This window comes from Myotis myotis, unplaced genomic scaffold, assembly GCF_014108235.1.
Source record: "Myotis myotis isolate mMyoMyo1 unplaced genomic scaffold, mMyoMyo1.p scaffold_m19_p_1, whole genome shotgun sequence".
Lineage (NCBI taxonomy): Eukaryota > Metazoa > Chordata > Mammalia > Chiroptera > Vespertilionidae > Myotis > Myotis myotis.
The window spans coordinates 84,848,981-84,867,930 of NW_023416313.1; the positions used below are offsets into that span (position 1 = coordinate 84,848,981).

The following is an 18,950-nucleotide window of genomic DNA, read 5'->3' on the forward strand; positions in this document are numbered from 1 at the left end:
GGTGTGTAGGAGGCAGCCAATCAATGATTCTCTCTCATCATTGATATTTCTATCTCTCTCCCTCTCTCTTCCTCTCTGAAATCAACATGGTTATTTAAAAAAAAAAAAAGACTTCCCTAATTTGGTGAAGGAAATAGGCATACAAGTCCAGGAAGTGCAGAGTACCAAATAGAATAAAATCAAAGAGGTCCACACCAAGGAACATCATAATTAAAATGCAAAAGGTTAAAGATGAAGAGAGAATCTTAAAAGCAGCAAGAGAAAAACTATTAATTACTTACAAGGGAGCTCCAATTAAGACTATCAGCTGCTTTCTCAACAGAAACTTTGCAGGGTAGAAAGGAGTGGCAAGAAATATTCAAAGACCTACAATCAAGATTACTTTACCCAGCAAAGCTATCATTTAGAATCGAAGGACAGATAAAGAGCTTCCCAGACAAGAAAAAACTAACAGAGTATTATATGAAATGTTAAAGGGTCTTCTGTAAGAAAAAGAAAAAAAGAGCAAAAATTTGAATAATAAAATGGCAATAAATACCAAAAAAAAGGCTATGAGAAAATAACCTTAATAATAATTGTGCTTAATTCTGGGTAAGTAGATTCTGGGTAAACTTTTTCTTTATAATTTTTCTGCAATTTTCAACTTTTCTGCCATTATTATGAATTCATTATTAATTTTTTAAAATATTTTAAAAATACAGAAAATATAAATGTATGTATTCTGTATAAATCACAATTATGTAAAAAATAATATGCACATTAACAGAACTATTAAAAACTATCAAAATGCTAACAATTTTTCTCGGTAGTGATATAATAGATGACTTTTATTCTCTTGCATTTGCTAATCTGTATTTTCCAAGAACATGTTTACATAATCTTTATTATTTTCATAACAGAAAAGTTAATTTTTTAAAAAATATATATTTTATTGATTTTTCACAGAGAGGTAGGGAGAGAGATAGAGAGTTAGAAACATTAATGAGAGAGAAACATCGATCAGCTGCCTCCTGCACCCCCCCCACTGGGGATGTGCCCGCAACCCAGGTACATGCCCTTGACCGGAATCGAACCTGGGACCCGTCAGTCCGCAGGCCGACGCTCTATCCATTGAGCCAAACCGGTTTCGGCAAAGTTAATTTTTTAATAAAGTAACTAAAATAGTTCTTAGAAATTAGTCACATTGACCATGCTTATTCTTTATGGCTAGCATTGTGTGTTGTCCTTAAGAAATCCTTCCCCACTCCAAGGTTCCAGAGGTAGTTTGTTATATTTTAAAGTGTTGTCTTTGCATTTCAACATTTATTCTACATGTAATTTATTTTATACATGGAGAATTCACCCTTCAGGCTGCTGCTCAAGTGTCAAATATCATGGGAAATTTCCTTAAGCTTCATGACTAGTAGCCCACATGTACTTAAGTACACTCGCTAAGCACCACAATATCTCTTGTTTCACAATAAATAATAATAACAATTTACATTCATTTGTATTTATTTGAATAATGTTTGCTTCCCCACACAGATTTGCAAACTTCTTGAGCATAAGGATCAAGTGTTTTTACTATTTTATCTCCCAGCTAGCATTAAAACAATGCCTGTCATATAGTTGGCTTTCAAATATTTGCCAAGTGAATGGTGAAAAGTTCTACAAACATCAAGGACCATAAATGCATGACAGGCCCACTCCCCACCCCCCCCCAAATAAATTGCCCTTTCAAAATAGAATTTGACTGCAAAAGATAGTTTATAAAACTGGCATTACGAAAAATGATCTGCTACACTATATGGGATATTTAGAGACAACTTGTAATTTAAGAATAATTAATTTGGGGGGAGAAGGGTAATTAAGGTAGTTCCCTAGTTAGTTCTTTTTTTCTTTTTTTTTAAAATATATTTTTATTGATTAAGATATTACATATGTGTCCTTGTCCCCACGTTACCCTCTACCCCCCCCCCCCACTCATGCCCTCACCCCCCCCCCCCCCCCGTTGTCCATGTCCATTGGTTAGGCCTATATGCCTGCATGTAAGTCCTTTGGTTGATCTTTCCCCCTTACCCCCACCCTCCCCTACCCTCCCTCCAAAGCCCGACAGTCCAATCAATGCCTCTCGGTCTCTGGATCAGTCCTTGTTCATCAGTTTATGTTGTTCATTATATTCCACAAATGAGTGAGATCATGTGGTATTTATCCGCTCTCCAGTTCCATCCATGCTGTGGCAAATGGTAAGAGTTCCTTTTTCTTCTTCCTCTTCTTAAAGAATACCTTTCAGCATTTCATATAATGCTGGTTTGGTGGTGATGAACTCCTTTAGCTTTTTCTTATCCGTGAAGCTCTTTCTCTGACCTTCTATTCTGAATGATAGCTTTGCTGGATAAAGTAATCTTGGTTGCAGGTTCATGTTATTCATCACTTTGAATATTTCTTGCCACTCCCTTCTGGCCTGCATGGTTTCTGTTGAGAAATCAGCTGACAGTCGTATGGGTACTCCCTTGTAGGTAACTGACTGTCTTTCTCTTGCTGCTTTTAAGATTCTCTCTTTGTCTTTTGCTCTTGGCATTTTAATTATGATGTGTCTTGGTGTGGTCCTCTTTGGATTCCTTTTGTTTGGGGTTCTCTGCGCTTCCTGGACTTGGAAGTCTATTTCTTTCACCAGGTGGGGGAAGTTTTCTGTCATTATTTCTTCAAATAGGTTTTCAATATCTTGCCCTCTCTCTTCTTCTGGTACCCCTATAATTCTGATGTTGGTACGCTTGAAGTTGTCCCAGAGGTTCCTTACACTATCTTCATATTTTTGGAATCTCTTTTCTTTTTTCTTTTTCAGTTGGGTATTTTTTGTTTCTTTGTATTTCAAATCTTTGACTTGATTTTTGGGATCCTCTTGTCTGCTGTTGGATCTCCGTAGATTATTCTTTATTTCAGTCAGTGTATGCTTAATTTCTAGTTGGTCCTTTTTCATGTCCTCCATGGTCTCACTATACTTATTGAGGGACTCATTAAATTTATCGGCGGTTTCCATAAAATTCTTGAAAAACCTTATAAACGTGGCCTTGAACTCTATATCCAGTCGTTTGCTTTCCTCCATTTCTGCCATTTGTGACCTGTTTCTTTGTCTCCGCATTTTGGCTGCTTCCCTGTGTTGATAGAGTGGCTTTCTGTGCTAGGTGTCCTGTAGGGCCCAGTGGCTCAGCCTCCCCAGTTACCTGAGGTGGACACTCTTGGTGCACCCCTTTGTGGGCTGTATGCTCAGTCTTGTTGTAGTTAAGCCTTGGTTGTTGTAGGATCACTGGGAGGAATTGACCTCCAGGGCAATTGGCAGCGAGAATCAGCTGTGTCTGCAGTGGGAGAACTTCTGTGCTGGAGACACCCTTCTGGGGCAAGACTTGCTTCAGTGGGGCTTTGGTGCTCACTGAGACTGCACCCTGAGTGTGTCCCTTATGGATCTGAGGAGTTGTGATCTGGATGGTTCCCCTCTGACCACTGGGTACAGTGGCTCTTGGATCTAAGGAGGTGCTAATTTAGCCTCTGCCTGAGGCTACCCAGCAGGAACTACGAAGAGAACTGCAGATTCCCCTTCCTTTTTTTTGGAGTTTGGAAGTGCCCTGATGATGCTCAGCTGTGTAGCAATGCAAGCCGCTGTGGGGCCTTGGGCCTTCTCTTGGAAGCTCTGGGTCTATCTGGCCCAGCTGCGGTTAGGTAATTACAGGTTGCAAATGGCCGGGGCATTCATATGCAAAAGCCTCTGCCGCAGCCTGGGCGGGGCGGGGTCTCAAGAAATCAAAGGGCAGAGAAAGCAGCTATGGCGGAGCCTCAGCCCCGCCCTAAGGATTCGCGAGTCCCAGTGTCCCGGCAATGGCTGCAAGCACCTCTGAGGGAAAGCCGCTCTCAAGCTCGCCCGCTGCCAGACAGTCCAGTATCTCCCCGTATGAGTCCTGGGTCCCCAGAGACTTCCCGGAACCGGATTTCAGAGCCGTTGGGAGCTTGTGTCTCCCTCCGGATTCAAAAAGACAGCCGCGTCCTCAGGTGCCAGACCCTTTCCGCGCGCGCGAGCCCCCGTACCTCTGCACTCCACCTCCGCAGCTCCTCCCGCTCGCAGTGTGCTTTTCTCTCCTTCTAGTTGTAGAATTTACACTCAGCCAGCCCTCCTGTAGTTCTGGATGGTGTCCACCTTGTGTTTTTGATGCATTTATCGATTGTTGTGGGAAGCAGCAATTTCCCGGTGTTTATCTATGCCGCCATCTTAGTTTCTCCCCCTAGTTAGTTCTTATAGCTGCTTCGCATAATGTTCTTTTGAATCTAGGGAAATTAAATTCTTAGCTAATACACTACCATCTATTTAAGTTGTGTAAGCTAGAAAATTTAAAAGACATCTTTTATTCTTCCATTTCCTTTATAAACTATATCAACAAATCCTTAAAATCACCTGTCATCTGCCTTTTATTTTCTAGTAAAGGAGTATCAGCCCAATTCATCATCCTTCACCTAGATAATTTTAGTAATTTCATCCTAGCTTTCTTCTTCTCTCCAAGTTCTTCCTACTCCAGTCTATCTATCACACTGCTCATAGAAGAAAGTTCTGAAATATAAATCTGACAGTGTAACCACTTTGCTTAAAACTGATGGCTGCTGGACCACACAGGACCAAGCTTAAGTTTTTCTTCCATCAACTCCTCTCACCTTTGTAATGGTACATCCCAGCAGAACCTAGAAAACTGACACACGAGACAAGATAAACAAAAAAGCCAAGATCTGAAGGAAGTGTTCACATAGATCATCATCTCATATTCTGAGCTTAGAGAAGGAGTAAATGTAGAAAAATTTACAATTGGGAGGTACAAAGTTGAAGAAAGATGATAAGACCCAAGAGTAGCTTTGGAAAAACTGAAGAAGAGTGTAAGGAGCGAAATTGTACTCCCAGGTTGCAATTCTGCAACTTCACAAGTTTCCAAAGATGAAAATAATCTCTTTACTGTACTATTTATACTTCTAATATAGTTTTCTAATTTATTTCTAACTTGGGTTTCTTTGTCTAGATAATCATCTCCTACAGGTATTTATTTTGCTTTTCCTTAGGGATATCACCACTCTAACATAATACATATGATATTACCTTAGCAGTGATTATGTTAGTATCATGTATGCTGTAGATTTTTATACAATGAATATGTAAATGTTTATTATTATTTTATAAGTGGCTTTTAACTGGTTCTTGTTTTATAAAATTGTACATTACTCACAGTATTATTTTGTAATATGCTGTCAATATGTGGTCCTAGTTAAGCAAGACTTAGTAAAAATAATTTTAATAAGAATAATTTTTCTGACAAAATTCTAGGTCTTGGCAACAAGATTTATCTTGCTGATTTTAAAAATGATGTGCTTTTTCATATACCATGCTCATGGACAGAAAGAATTAACATCACTAAAATGTCCATACTACCCAAAACAATCTACAGATGTAATGCAATCCCTATCAAAATACCAATGGCATTTTTCACAGAAATAGAACAAATAATTCTAAAATTTATATGGAACCACAAATGACCCCCAAATAGCCACAGCATTCTTGAGAAAGAACAAAGTTGGAGGTATCACGCCAACTGAATTCTAACTATACTACAAAGCTATAGTAATCAGAATGGCAATGGAGCAAAATAGAGAGTCCAGAAATAAACCCAAGCCTATATGGTCAATTAATCTATAACAAAAAAGGCAAAAATATACAATGGAATAAAGATAGTCTATTCAATAAATGGTATTGGAAAAACTAGACTGATACATGAAAAAAGGAAAGACCACTTCCTTACACCACATACAAGAAAAATCTCAAAAATAGATTGAAGACTTAAATGTAAGACCCAAAGCCATAGAACTCCTCAAAGAAAACCTAAGCAGTAAACTCTCTGACACCGCATCTTAATAATATATTTTTTTCTGATATATCTCTTCAGGCAAGGGAAACAAAATAAAAAATAAACAAATGGGACTGCATCAAACTAAAGACTATTTGCACAGCAAAGGAAATCATCAACAAAACACAAAGACAACTTACCAATTGGGAGAAGAGATTCGCCAATGATAAATCCAATAAGCAGTTAATATACAAAATTTACAAGGAAATCATACAACTTACCACCCAAAAATAAACAACCCAATTAAAAAATGGGCAGAAGATGCCCTGGCTCATGGGTTCAAATCCTGGCCAAAGGCACATGCCTGGGTTGCAACCTAAGTTGCAGCTTCAATCCTCAGCCCCCGTTGGAGTGTGTGCAGGAGGCAAACAATTGATGTGTCCTACTCAATTCAAAGTTTCTCTCTTTCCCCCTAGTCCCTCACTTCCACTCCCTAAAAATCAATGGGGAAAAAAAAATCCTCTCGTGAGGATTAATTAAAAAAAGAAAAGAAAAGAAAATGGACAGAAGACCTGAATACACACTTCTCCAAAGAGGACATTGAGATGGCCAACAGACACATGAAAAGATGCTCAATGTCACTAATCATCAGAAGAATGCAAATCAAAACCACAATGAGGTATCAACTCACACCTGTCAGAATGGCTATCATCATTCATCAACAAACAGTAATTATTGGGGAAGGTATGTAGAAAAGGAACCCTTGTGCATTGTTGGTGGGATTGCAAATTGGTGTAGCCACTACGGTAAACAGTATAAAGGTTGCTCACAAAATTAAAAATAGAATTACCTTATGACCCACAAATTCCACTTCTGGGCATTTATCTGAAGAAATCCAAAACACTAATTTGAAAAGATCTATGCAGTCCTATGTTCACTGCAGCACTATTTACAATAGCCAAGATATGGAAGCAATCTAAGTGCCCATCAACAGAAGATTAAATAAAGAAAATGTGGTGCATATATACATTGGAATATTAAGCCATAAAAAAGAAAGAAATCTTATCATTTGTGACAACATAGGTGGACCAGAGGTTATTATGCTAAGTAAAATAAGTAAAACAGAGAAAGACAAATACCATTTGTTTTCACTTATATGTGGAATCTAAAGAACAAAACAAACAAGAAAAAACAAAACAGACTTAGAAACAGAGAACAAACTGATGGTTGCCAGATGGGTGGGGTTTGGGGGCTGGTTGAAAACCTTAAAAGGGATTAAGAAGCACAAATTGATAGTTACAAAAACAGTCATGAGGATGTAAAGTTCAGCATAGGGAATATAGTCAATAATATTGTAATAACAATGTATGGTACCAAGTGAATACTAGTCTTCTGGGGCGGGGAGGGGAGAGTGGGGGGGGTAGCGATCACTTCGTAAATTATATAAATGTCTAACCACTACTGGTATGCTGCACCTGAAATTAATATAACACTGAATACCAACAGTAATTGAAAAAATAAATACAATTTTAAAACAAATAAAAAAATTTAAGAAAATGACTTTAATCTACAGAATTTCAGTATTCATCTTGCTGTCAAAAAAAGGTACCTTTATATATCAAAGTCACACACTCAACCAACTTCACCAAAAGCTAAAAAAGAGCTTCTGAATTTGATAATCTGAATTATAGCGACAGCTTAAAAAAATTTTAATGGCCTACTAGCCAAAATTTCATCCTACGTTAATAACCAAACATAGCATCCAAAACATACATACTTTGGATACATTTTAATAAAATAATCTGAAGCTTTAGTGCTAAATTATACATACTAACACGATTTTCTAAAATAAAGAGGCAAATGAAATAACATTTAAAGGTCTTTTTATTCCATGTTTTTGAATATGAATTCATCAACTGCCTAAAAAAGTAACGGCTTATTTTTTTATAATCACTTAACTCAGACTTATGCTTTTGGATCTCCAATCCTTTACAAATTGCTTAAGAAGTTTTACTATGCTTATAAATGAAACTAGTATAATCAAGTAACTTAAAAATGGAATCATTTTGTCAATTACTCAAAAGTTGAATTTCACACAAAACTATGTTTAATACCTAAGATTCTAATTTTAATCTGACAATAATTTAAGAGTTCCAAAACAATTAAGTCGCCTGTCTTTCTGGAAAATTAAAATCAGTATTTCCATGGTTCCCAAACTTTGTATTTAAACAAACTCAAGAGTTTGAGGGAAAATTTTAAGTTTTTAATAGAAACACAGTGCCATCTGTCAAATACCTTATGAACTATTACCACTAAGTTACTTGGGATACTGTGGAAAAAATACTGAGATACAGCACCTGAGGAAGTTTGGGAACTTCCGTAATATTTAATCTTAAAATCGGTTTAAAGTGACCTCTTTATTTGTTTTGAAATGGTCATATTAACTTGACATATTTGTCAACCCCTGAACTATTTAAAAGTAATTTAACAATATAAAATTTAAAAAAGCAAAGAAACAAAAACACTTAAAAAAAAATCCTCACCCAAGGACATTTTTTCCATTGATTCCAGAGAGAGTGTGGGGAAGGGGGAAGGCAGGGAGGGAGAGAAACAAAGAGAGACATCCACTGTTGCCTCACCCATGTGTCCTGACTGAGGATCCAACCTGCAACCTGGGTATGTGCCCTGATCTGGAATCGAACTGAAGCACCAAATGCACAGGATAGCACTCTCACCACTGAGCACACCAGCCAGGGCAAAAACACACACACACTTCTTAACACAAATTCCTCTTTTTTTGCTAATCCTACCTGAGGAAATTATTCCCCCCCCCCCTTTTTTTTTAGAGCGAGGAAGGGGGAGAGACACACAGAGAGAAGCATCAATGTGCAGGTCCAGGGATCCAGTCTGCAACCAAGATACATTCTCTTGACTGGAATTGGACCTGAGACCCTTCAGTCTGATGTTCTAACCACTGAGCACAAAACAGTTAGGGCTACACAAATTAACTCCTAAAATTATATTTATTATGGTTTTCACAGTATAGTACTGGGATTAAAAGAGCGAAAATATATCCCATCTCTCTGCCTAAAGAACCAATTCATACAGTTGTTTAAATAGAAGGTAATTTTGTAAATTCCTACTCTTTATTCAGTATTTTTTTCAGTGATAAAGCTCTTTCCAATTAGGTATTCTGTTCATCAGCCAAGTGGTCCCCTATTTCCCTGATCCTACATGTCAGTATAAATTGGTTCCATCCAGGGTACCATCTCAGAAATAAGACAGGAATTAACACCCTAACTGACTTGGCTCAGTGGATAGAGCGTCGGCCTGCGAACTGAAAGGCCCCAGGTTCAATTCTGGTCAAGGGCACATGCCCAGGTTGTGGGCTTGACCCACAGGGCAGGACTTGCAGGAGGTAGTAGGTCCATGATTCTCTCTCATCGTGGGTGTTTCTATCTCCCTCTTCCTTCCTCTCTGAAATCAATAAAAAATGTATTTAAAAAAAAAAAAAGAAAGGAATTACCTGTATTTCATTTTTTGTTATGAAAGTCACAAAATCCTTAAGTCAGAGGGACCTTAGATAAGCTGATCTGTAAAAGGACTAAAGAGTAAAGAAAACAGAATTTCCAGGGGCCAGAAAGCACTGGTTCTGAGAAGGGCAGACTGAGAATTAGAAGAAACTGAGCTCCAGGACAAGCTTGTTTCTAACATTAATGACCACAAGCATCCCAACTTGGATAGCTTTCCTCAGGTATAAAACAAAAGTAAAGGACTACAGTAGAATTTGGATTTGTTACTAGGCATCCCTTGAGATCAAGCTAGAGATACAGATTCCCAAGATTATCCAGGAGATTCTGGTCTAGTTCAGTAAGCTGGGGGTGAAGATCACAATCTGTGCAAGTGATTCTGGTGCACAGCCAGTTTTGAGAACTGTGACAATGCTTTAGTCTGACTTATGCAAGAATCAGTCACTGCTTTTAACTCTGACTTGATGTCTACAGGTACAGATGCTATCTTGTTCATCTACAAACAAACGCGCTAAGAATGGTGGAGTGGGAAGACAGAAGAGACACTGGGGAGATGTGGATATACTGAATTCCTCTAGACTGCTTAGTGCAGGGGCGGGCAAACTTTTTGACTCGAGGGCCACAATGGGTTCTTAAACTGGACCGGAGGGCTGGAACAAAAGCATGGATGGAGTGTTTGTGTGAACTAATATAAATTCAAAGTAAACATCATTACATAAAAGGGTACGGTCTTTTTTTTTTTTTTTTTTTAGTTTTATTCATTTCAAACTGGCCGGATCCAGCCCGCGGGCCGTAGTTTGCCCACGGCTGGCTTAGTGAGAAAAACACCTTCTTTGTTTAAACCACTATTAGTTGCTTGAAAAGCTAAAAAGTGTTTCTAAATGACATAGCAATGAAAGAAAAGATGATCTCAAGTGTACAATTCAGATCTAATATTCTATAGGTCTGGTTTTATATTTAAAAATGTGCGCTAATTGCCCAGGAAGGACTACTTTTCTAGCTTGGCCAATGTGGCTCAGCTGTTGAGCGTCGACCCAGGAACCAAGAATTTGCCAGTTGATTCCTGGTCAGGGCACATGCCTGGGTTGCGGGCTTGATCCCTAGTAGGGGTGTTTGCAGGAGGCAGCCGATCAATGATGTTCTTCTCTTACTGATGTTTCTCTTTCTCTACCCTCACCTTTCCCCTCTCTCTAAAAAAAATCGATAAAAACGTATTTTCCTACAATAGCCCTGACATATGGCTATCCAGATTTTGATGTACAATCTAAGGACATCATTCAAAAAATAAAGCTTTACCAATTCCCATTCTTCCTATATGTTTTCATTCAGTTCAAGAGCATGTTTTGTGAAGTTCAAGTTCGCAACTTGGATTAAAATGAGAATAGCCTATGGAAAACCCCACACTAAAAAGACTACATACTTACATTTATAATTTTTAAACTAATAAATTGAACTACATCTTGGTTTAGGAATGTCAGAATGACTAACTAAAGGGTATTGTTCATGCATCTCTTCTCTTGTTCCCCATCCTTTATCCTAACTTACCAATTTGTAAATAAAAATACACATCAGCTTTAATGTCTAGGAAATACATCTTCTGTGAAAGTCACCAGTAGGCACCAACAAAGAGAAACTAGTATTGTCTATTGCAGCCCATTATCTTTTCTAAAGTGAGTTGGGCTCTGGCTGGCATAGTAACTGTCCCAACTTGAATTATTGTGTGTGTGTGTGTGTGTGTGTGTGTGTGTATAAATATATATATATAGTGACTAACAAAGCATATCCCCAAATGGACCCTTCCATTTGCCCTATATCTAACTCACATTGAAGACAATTACTGCAGAAGCATAAAACAAATCCAGAAATATTGACTGAGATCCCAATCATGTCAAGGAACATGAGGCAGATAGTTGGGTGAAGGGCGAAAGGTGATGCAAAATACTATAAGAAATAAAGCAAATTAATTAATTAAGTGAGCTAATTTCCAATTTTTCCATTAGGCCATATCATCTCTTTCATGCAAATAAAAACCTGGTTGGAAACTCACTGGTTTTCAGCCATGCTTTGGTGAACTTTTCATTCAACCTACCGGTGTTTGTTGGGTTGTTGTTGGCTGGAGTCAGGGAACCAGTGTGGTTTCGGACGAGATTGTCTTGAGTTGACGGAGGGCCTGAAGCTGACCATGAGGGAGTACTGTATCCTGAAAGACTCTGCTGCTGGTGGTACTGTTGTGATGGTGGAGGTGGAAGTGGTGATGGATGGCTGAGAGCCGTATTTTGACTAGAAAATGAATTATCTCTGACTGGTCTGACAGTTGAAGCATTCTGTGAGGTAAACATTTGTTGCCCATATGGCTCACCAGCAGGCAGAGAGGGATATGAAACACTAGGGTACACAGCATTAGAAACAGTTGACACAGCATAGTGACCACAAGTAGAGGGAAATCCCTGAGAAACAGCAGAAGAGTTGGCAGAGTACATAGCTGGACCACTATAATGATTCACAAGAGAGGAGTATGGCTGGGAGGCACTCGTATACAAATGAGATGCTGATGATGCGGCACCTTGGAAATATTCTGGAGTGGACCCCACATTGTGAGGGGCAGGAGGAGCTCTGCCATAAATCTGCTGTGCTCCTGCTTGTTGGTTTGTAGTTTTAGGAGTCACCACATTTTGTGTGGGTACTGCATAGAGACCAGAGTAGTAATCACCACACTGGTCATCCAACGGCAATGAGGTCATTTTCCCAGGTCCTTGAAAGCAATGTCCTGAGGGAGCACTATAGTTTTGAGGATACACTCCATAACCAGATGGAATCTGCATTTGATTCTGTGCTGGACCTGAAAAAGAAAAGCAAATATTTACAGGGATTGGTAAGGAGATAACTAATTTTTAAGCACAGATCCCATCTAAATGTTGCCCAATTAATTTACTTCTCCATAATCACAAATTGTTTCAAAAGATAGATATATACTGTTATAGATCCACTGTGATAACTAGTCTCCAAAATGGCCTCCAACGATCCTTCCTCCTGGTATTCACACCCTCCCACAAAGTATCAGAATTGGTCGGTGTGACCAATACCATATAGCAAAGGTAATGAATGGTCTATCACTTCCAACGTTTGCCTAGCCATGGGTGTTGGCTCTTTCTCTTGGATCACTTAATCAGGAAGAACAAACCTGCCAAACAGTGATGCACCCCCCAGAGAAGTTCATGTGGTGAGGAATTAAACTCTCTGGTCAACAGCCAAAGAGAAACTGAGGCCTGCCAACAACCACATGAATGAGCATGGAAGCAGATTCTTCCTACCTACTCATCTTGAGATAACTACATCCCAGGTGACAGCTTGATTACAATCTCGTAAGACCCCAAGACAGAACCGCTCAGGTAGGCCATTTCCAAGTACATGTCCCTAAGAAACTATGAGATTAAATATTTGTTGTTTTAAGTTGCTAAGTTTGGAGTATTTTACTATGCTGTAATTGATAACTAATACCAGCTTAGAAGAAGTTCAAATCTTTTTATACCTTTTTAATAAAACTATGAAAAGTAGCAACATAGCCAGTGCTAATGGTTTCTTTTTTTTATTATTAACTAGAGGCCCGGTACACAAAAATTTGTGCACTCGGGGGGGAGGGGGGTCCCTCAGCCCGGCCTGTGCCCTCTCGCAGTCTGGGACCCCTTGGGAGATAACGACCTGCTGGCTTAGGCCTGCTCCCGGGTGGCAGAGGGCAGGCCCAATCCCTAGGTGCAGCCCCTGGCTGGGCTCAGAGCAGGCCTCTGTCATGCACAGAGCAGGGCAGATTGGGAGGTTGCGATGCCACCCTCAGTCACGCTCAGAGTAGGGCCAATTGGGGGGTTGTGGTGCCATCCCCTGTCACGCACAGAGTAGGGCCAATAGGGGAGTTGGTACATCGCTCCCTGTCACACACAGAGCAGGGCGGATCAGGGGGTTGGGGCGCCGCCCTCTATAACCCACAGAGCAGGGCGGATCAGGAGGGTGGGGTGCCGCCACTGTCACACTCAGGGCAGGGCCGATGGGGAGGTTATGGCTCTACCCCAGAGCAGGGCCCGTGGGGGGAGGGGGGGAGGGGTTGGGGCGCCGCCCTCTATCACCCAAAGAGCAGGGTCGATCAGGGGGTTGGGGCGCCTTCCCCTGTCACGAACAGAGCAGGGCCGATAGGGAGGTTGTGGCCCTGCCCCCTGTCACACACAGAGCCGCAGGGCAATCAGGGGGTTTGGGCGCTGCCCCCTGTCACACTGATCCCGGTGCCGGGAGGCCCCTCAGCTCTGCTGATCCCAGTGCTGGGAGGCATATTACCCTTTTACTATATAGAATAGAGGCCTGGTGCACGGGTGGGGGCCGGCTGGTTTGCCCTGAAGGGTGTCCTGGATCAGGGTGGGGGTCCCCACTGGGGTGCCTGGCCAGCCTGGATAAGGGGATGATGGCTGTTTGCAGCTGGTCACACACCCTTCAGGGTGGGGGTCCCCACTGGGGTGCCTGGCCAGTCTGGGTGAGGGGCTGAGGGCTGTTTTCAGGCTGGGACTGAAGCTCCCAACTGCTCCTTTTTTTCTTTTTTTTTAAATTCTGGGCCAGCTTTAGCTCTGAGGCTCCAGCTCTTAGGCCTCCGCTCCTGAAAGCAGGTATCTGGTTTGTTTCGGTTCTCAAAACTCTGTATCAACTCCAGCGCTGAGATCCCAGCTCTGAGATCCCAGCCGGCTGAAAGCTGGTTTCTGGGCGTTCTATATTTGTTACAATGTTTGAAACTGCAGGCTCAGAGGCCTGCAGCAGCCGGCAGGGAACGTTGGAGTCCTCCGTCACTGAAGCAAGCAAGCCTCATGTTAGTTTCCAACTGCCTGGCTGCCGGCCGCCGTCTTGGCTGACAGTTTATTTGCATATTGTCCTGATTAGCCAATGGGAAGGGTAGCGGTCATACGCCAATTACCATGTTTCTCTTTTATTAGTGTAGATCCTCACTCGAGGGTATTTTTCCATTGATTTTTAGAGAGAATAAGGGAAGGGGGAGAGACAGGGAGAGAAACATCAATGTGAGAGAGACACATCATTTGGTTGCCTCCCACACACACGCCCTGACCAGGGCCAGGGATCGTGCCTGCAACCAAGGTATGTGACCTTGACCAGAACCGAACCCAGGACCTTTCAGTTCATGAGCTGACGCTTTATTCACTGAGCCAAACCAGCTAAGGCTAATGGTTTCTTATGTATCTTACCAATGAATATATAATATGCAATATATATATCCTATATAATAAAAGCCTAGGTGGCGTCGCACCCTCGTGCAACGTCATCACAAGGTGGCCACCACAAGATGGCCGGCAGGGGAGGGCAGTTGGATGTGACCAGGTTGGCAGGAGAGGGCAGTTGGGGGCGATCGGGCTGGCAGGGGAAGGCAGTTGGGGTTAGGGTTAGGCATCAATCAGGCTGGCAGGCAGAAGCGGTTAGGGGCAATCAGGCAGACAGGCAGGCGAGTAGTTAGAAGCCAGCAGTCCCAAATTGTGAGGGTATCCCAGATTGGAGAGGGTGCAGGCGGGCTGAGGGACACCCCCACTCCCTGTGCACGAATTTTTTGCACCAGGCCTCTAGTAAGCATATATACTTTTTTAAACACACATTTCATATTACAGTTCTGCAACTTACTTTTTTAACTTACTATATCCTAGATACCTTAAGGGTCTTCTATATACTATTTCATTGTAGAGATATATTATTTACTAAATCCCCATTGACAGATATTTATTTCAGAGAGTGAATTAATTTATATTTATGAGGCCAACTTCTTTGATGAATTTCTAGGATAAGTTCCTAGAAGTGAAACTGGAGGTTCAAAGGGTTTGTGCTTTTTTTTTTTTTTTTCAATCCACCCAGGGGAAGGGAGAGTAACAATGATGTGTTAGAGCAGGGGTTCTCAACCTGTGGGTTGCGACACCTTTGGGGGTCAAACGACCCTTTCACTGGGGTCGCCTAAGACCATTGGAAAACACATATATAATTACATATTGTTTTGTGATTAAAGCATACTATGCTTTAATTATGTTTAATTTGTAACAATGAAATTGAGGGTCACCACAACATGAGGAACTGTTCTAAAGGGTTGCGGCATTAGGAAGGTTGAGAACCACTTAGTTAGAGAAACATCGGTGGGCTGCCTCATATACATGCCCCTACTGTGGATCAAACTCACAACCTCTCCATATGGGATAATGGTCCAACCAACCAAGTCACACCAGCCAGGGCTTTTAAAATTGACCATTATTGCCAAATATCTCTCCAAAAAGATCTATAAATTTACACCTCCCATCAATAATGCTTAAGAATGTCTCATCTTCCCAACACTGAGTGGCATTTTAATCTTTGACAGTTTGATAAATAAAAAAAAATTTTTGTTTGCAGTACTTAACTTTTCAGTGATGCTGAGAATCTTCTCAAATATTTCTTAACCATTTAAATATCTTCCTGTTATTTGCCCTTTTCCATAGTGTTATGTTTTCCTTATGATTTATGAATGCTCTTGCATACTAAGAAAGTAATCTTTTATTTTATGTGCTGTATATATTTTCCCTCAGGTTACTGTTTATCTTTTGACTTAATTCATGGTATCGTTTGCTATAGTATCTCGACTATTATGTAGTACAATCGTGTTTGATAAATTTTTTTTTTTTTAAATATATTTTATTGATTTTCCACAGAGAGGAAGGGAGAGAGATAGAGAGTCAGAAACATCGATGAGAGAGAAACATCGATCAGCTGCCTCCTGCACATCTCCCACTGGGGATATGCCCGCAACCCAGGCACATGCCCCCGACCGGAATCGAACCCGGGACCTTTCAGTCCGCAGGCCGACGCTCTATCCACTGAGCCAAACCGGTTTCGGCTGATAAATTTTTTTGATAATATGTTTTTATTGATTTTTAGAGAGAAAGGAAGAAAGAGGAAGAGACAGAAACATCGATGAGAGAGAAACATTGATGAACTGCCTCCTGTACATCCCCTACTGGGGAGCTGCCCACAACGCAGGTTATGTGCCCAGACTGGGAATAGAACTGGTGACCCCTTGGTTTATGGGTCAACACTCAACCACTGAAGCAAACTGGCCAGGCTGCTTGATAAATTTTTAAATCATTCTTAGAGTGGAACCTTCCCCACCTATATATTAAAAAAAGCCAGGGTCTGTAACATCCAAAACAACTGAAGAGACAACCAAACGCCAGGCTGCACACGCAGCAGGTTCGGGTGGGCATGGACTGGCAAGCGGGCTGAACTGCTGACCTCTCGGGTAGAGAGAGAGGCGGGGCTAATCAGCAGCTGCCGCGGCTGCTGGCAAGGCCCAGAAAGAGACGTAGGGTCAGATCTGCAGCCTCTGTGGCAGCTGCTGATCAGTCCTTGCCTCTCTCTTTCTCCCGGGCCTCGCCAGCAGCCATGCCTCTCTCTCTATCCGAGAGGTCAGCAGTTCGGCCTGCACACCAGCAGCCTGGGGCAGCTGCTGATCAGCCCCACCTCTCTAATCAGACCCGGAGATAGGCCCGGAGATGCTGACTGGCATAGGAACCAACCAATCAGAACCACATTTGGGTGAAGTGCGAGGAGCCAATGGCTACCTAGAAGGCGGAGCTTTAGCCGCTGACTGGCATAGAAACCAACCAATCAGAACCTAATCTGGGTGAACTGCGAAGGCAGATCCTAAGGTGGGGGCTGAGGAGGAGTTTTAAGGGCAACAGCTGTTTGGTGTAAGGTGTAAGAAAGCAGTTCAATTTCTTAATGACCAGTTTGGCAGTATAGTGCATATGGCTGGCTATCAGTTCAGATAAAGGGATTGTATATTTTTGTCTGCCAAGAGCATCTCCTTCTGCCAAGACCGGTTTGGCTCAGTGGATAGAGCATCAGCCTGCGGACTGAAGGGTCCCAGGTTCGATTCCGGTCAAGGGCATGTACCTTGGTTGCGGGCACGTCCCCGGTGGGGAGTGTGCAGGAGGCAGCTGGTCGATGTTTCTCTCTCATTGATGTTTCTAACTCTCTATCTCTCTCCTTTCCTCTCTGTAAAAACTCAATAAAATATATTTAAAAAAAAAAAAAAAAAAAAAAAAAGAGCATCTCCTTCTGCTGAAAAGGCTTTCTGGCCCCCCCCCCCCCCCCCCCCCCCCAATTTAAGCAATCCTATCCTATATAATCTATCTATACTACTAAAAGGGTAATATGCTAATTAGACCGGGTCGACCGGCCATCTTCCAGACGTCCGACTTCCTTCCGGACAAAACCAGGGAGGTGAGGGGCTGAGGCAGAGACAGTTAGGGGCGATCAGGCCGGCAGGGGAGTGTAGCTGGGGGTGACCAGGTCAGCAGGGGAGGGCCATTGGGGGTGAGATCAGGCTGGCAGGGGAGGACAGTTAGGGGTGATCAGGCAGGCAGGCAGGCAGAGGGGTTGGGGCAATCAGGCAGGCAGGCAGAGGCAGTTAGGGGCGATCAGGCAGGCGAGCGATTAGGGGCCAGCGGGATCCTAATCGGGCCTGAACCAGCAGTCGGACATCCCCCAAGGGGTCCCTAATTGTAGAGGGTGCAGGCTGGGCTGAGGGACCCCCCCCCCCCCGTGCATGAATTTTGTGCACTGGGCCACTAGTAGTATTATAAAACTATATACCTATGTTTTCCTCTGATGCTTTTAATACTTTCACTTTAATATTTTTTAATCTTAGCCGAAACCGGTTTGGCTCAGTGGATAGAGCGTCGGCCTGCGGACTGAGAGGTCCCGGGTTCGATTCCGGTCAAGGGCATGTACCTGGGTTGCGGGCACATCCCCAGTGGGGGATGTGCAAGAGGCAGCTGATCGATGTTTCTCTCTCATCGATGTTTCTGACTCTATCTCTCTCCCTTCCTCTCTGTGAAAAATCAATAAAATATATATAAAATAAATAAATAAAAAAAAAATATTTTTTAATCTTAGATCACGATAGAAGGCATTTATTTTATCACTAGAGGCCCAGTGCATGAAATTCAAGCATGGGTAGGGTCCCTAGTGGCTGCCGGCTGGGGCCTCCCTTCAATCCATGCCACCCCCTGGTGGTCAGTGCACGTCATAGTGAGCGATCGAACTCCCAGTCGGTTAAACTCCCAAGGGAACATTTTGCATATTAGGCATATATATATGCCTAATATATATATATATATATATATATATATATATATATATATGTATATATATATATAATTAAAATTAACATTAATCATTTCATTAATTTTGTTAATAGTCTATTATTAAACATTTTCACTATGGCACTCACTGTTCTAAATGTGTGCTCTCTTTCTACACACACACACACACACATTTCTTTTTCTTTCACACACATTTCTTTAATCCTCCTCACAGCCTCTAGAAGTAAACAGTATCATTATACTCACTCTATAAATAAGATAAATGAGGCACAGATATTAAGCCATTTAGTAATCACAATCACAGAAAGTAACGGGGCTGGGATTTGAATCAAGTATCTGGCTTAAGTCCATACTTTTAAACAATGATCTGTGGCTCCTCACTACACTAAATCCGGCTGGCT

At 41.7% G+C, this 18,950-nt stretch overlaps 1 protein-coding gene across 10 annotated transcripts in view; it reads right to left on the minus strand.

Moving 5' to 3' along the window:
- SEC24B (SEC24 homolog B, COPII coat complex component) overlaps positions 1–18,950 on the minus strand; it is a 91,440-nt gene that overhangs the window by 53,435 nt on the left and 19,055 nt on the right. For all 10 annotated transcript variants that reach the window (XR_004973301.1, XM_036343526.1, XM_036343535.1 and 7 more), the window contains exon 2: positions 11,472–12,221. Coding sequence is in view for 9 of the 10 variants with exons in the window: in XM_036343526.1 (XP_036199419.1) it covers positions 11,472–12,221 (750 nt within the window). In the remaining variant the exon portion in view is untranslated. The remainder of the gene's footprint in view (positions 1–11,471; positions 12,222–18,950) is intronic.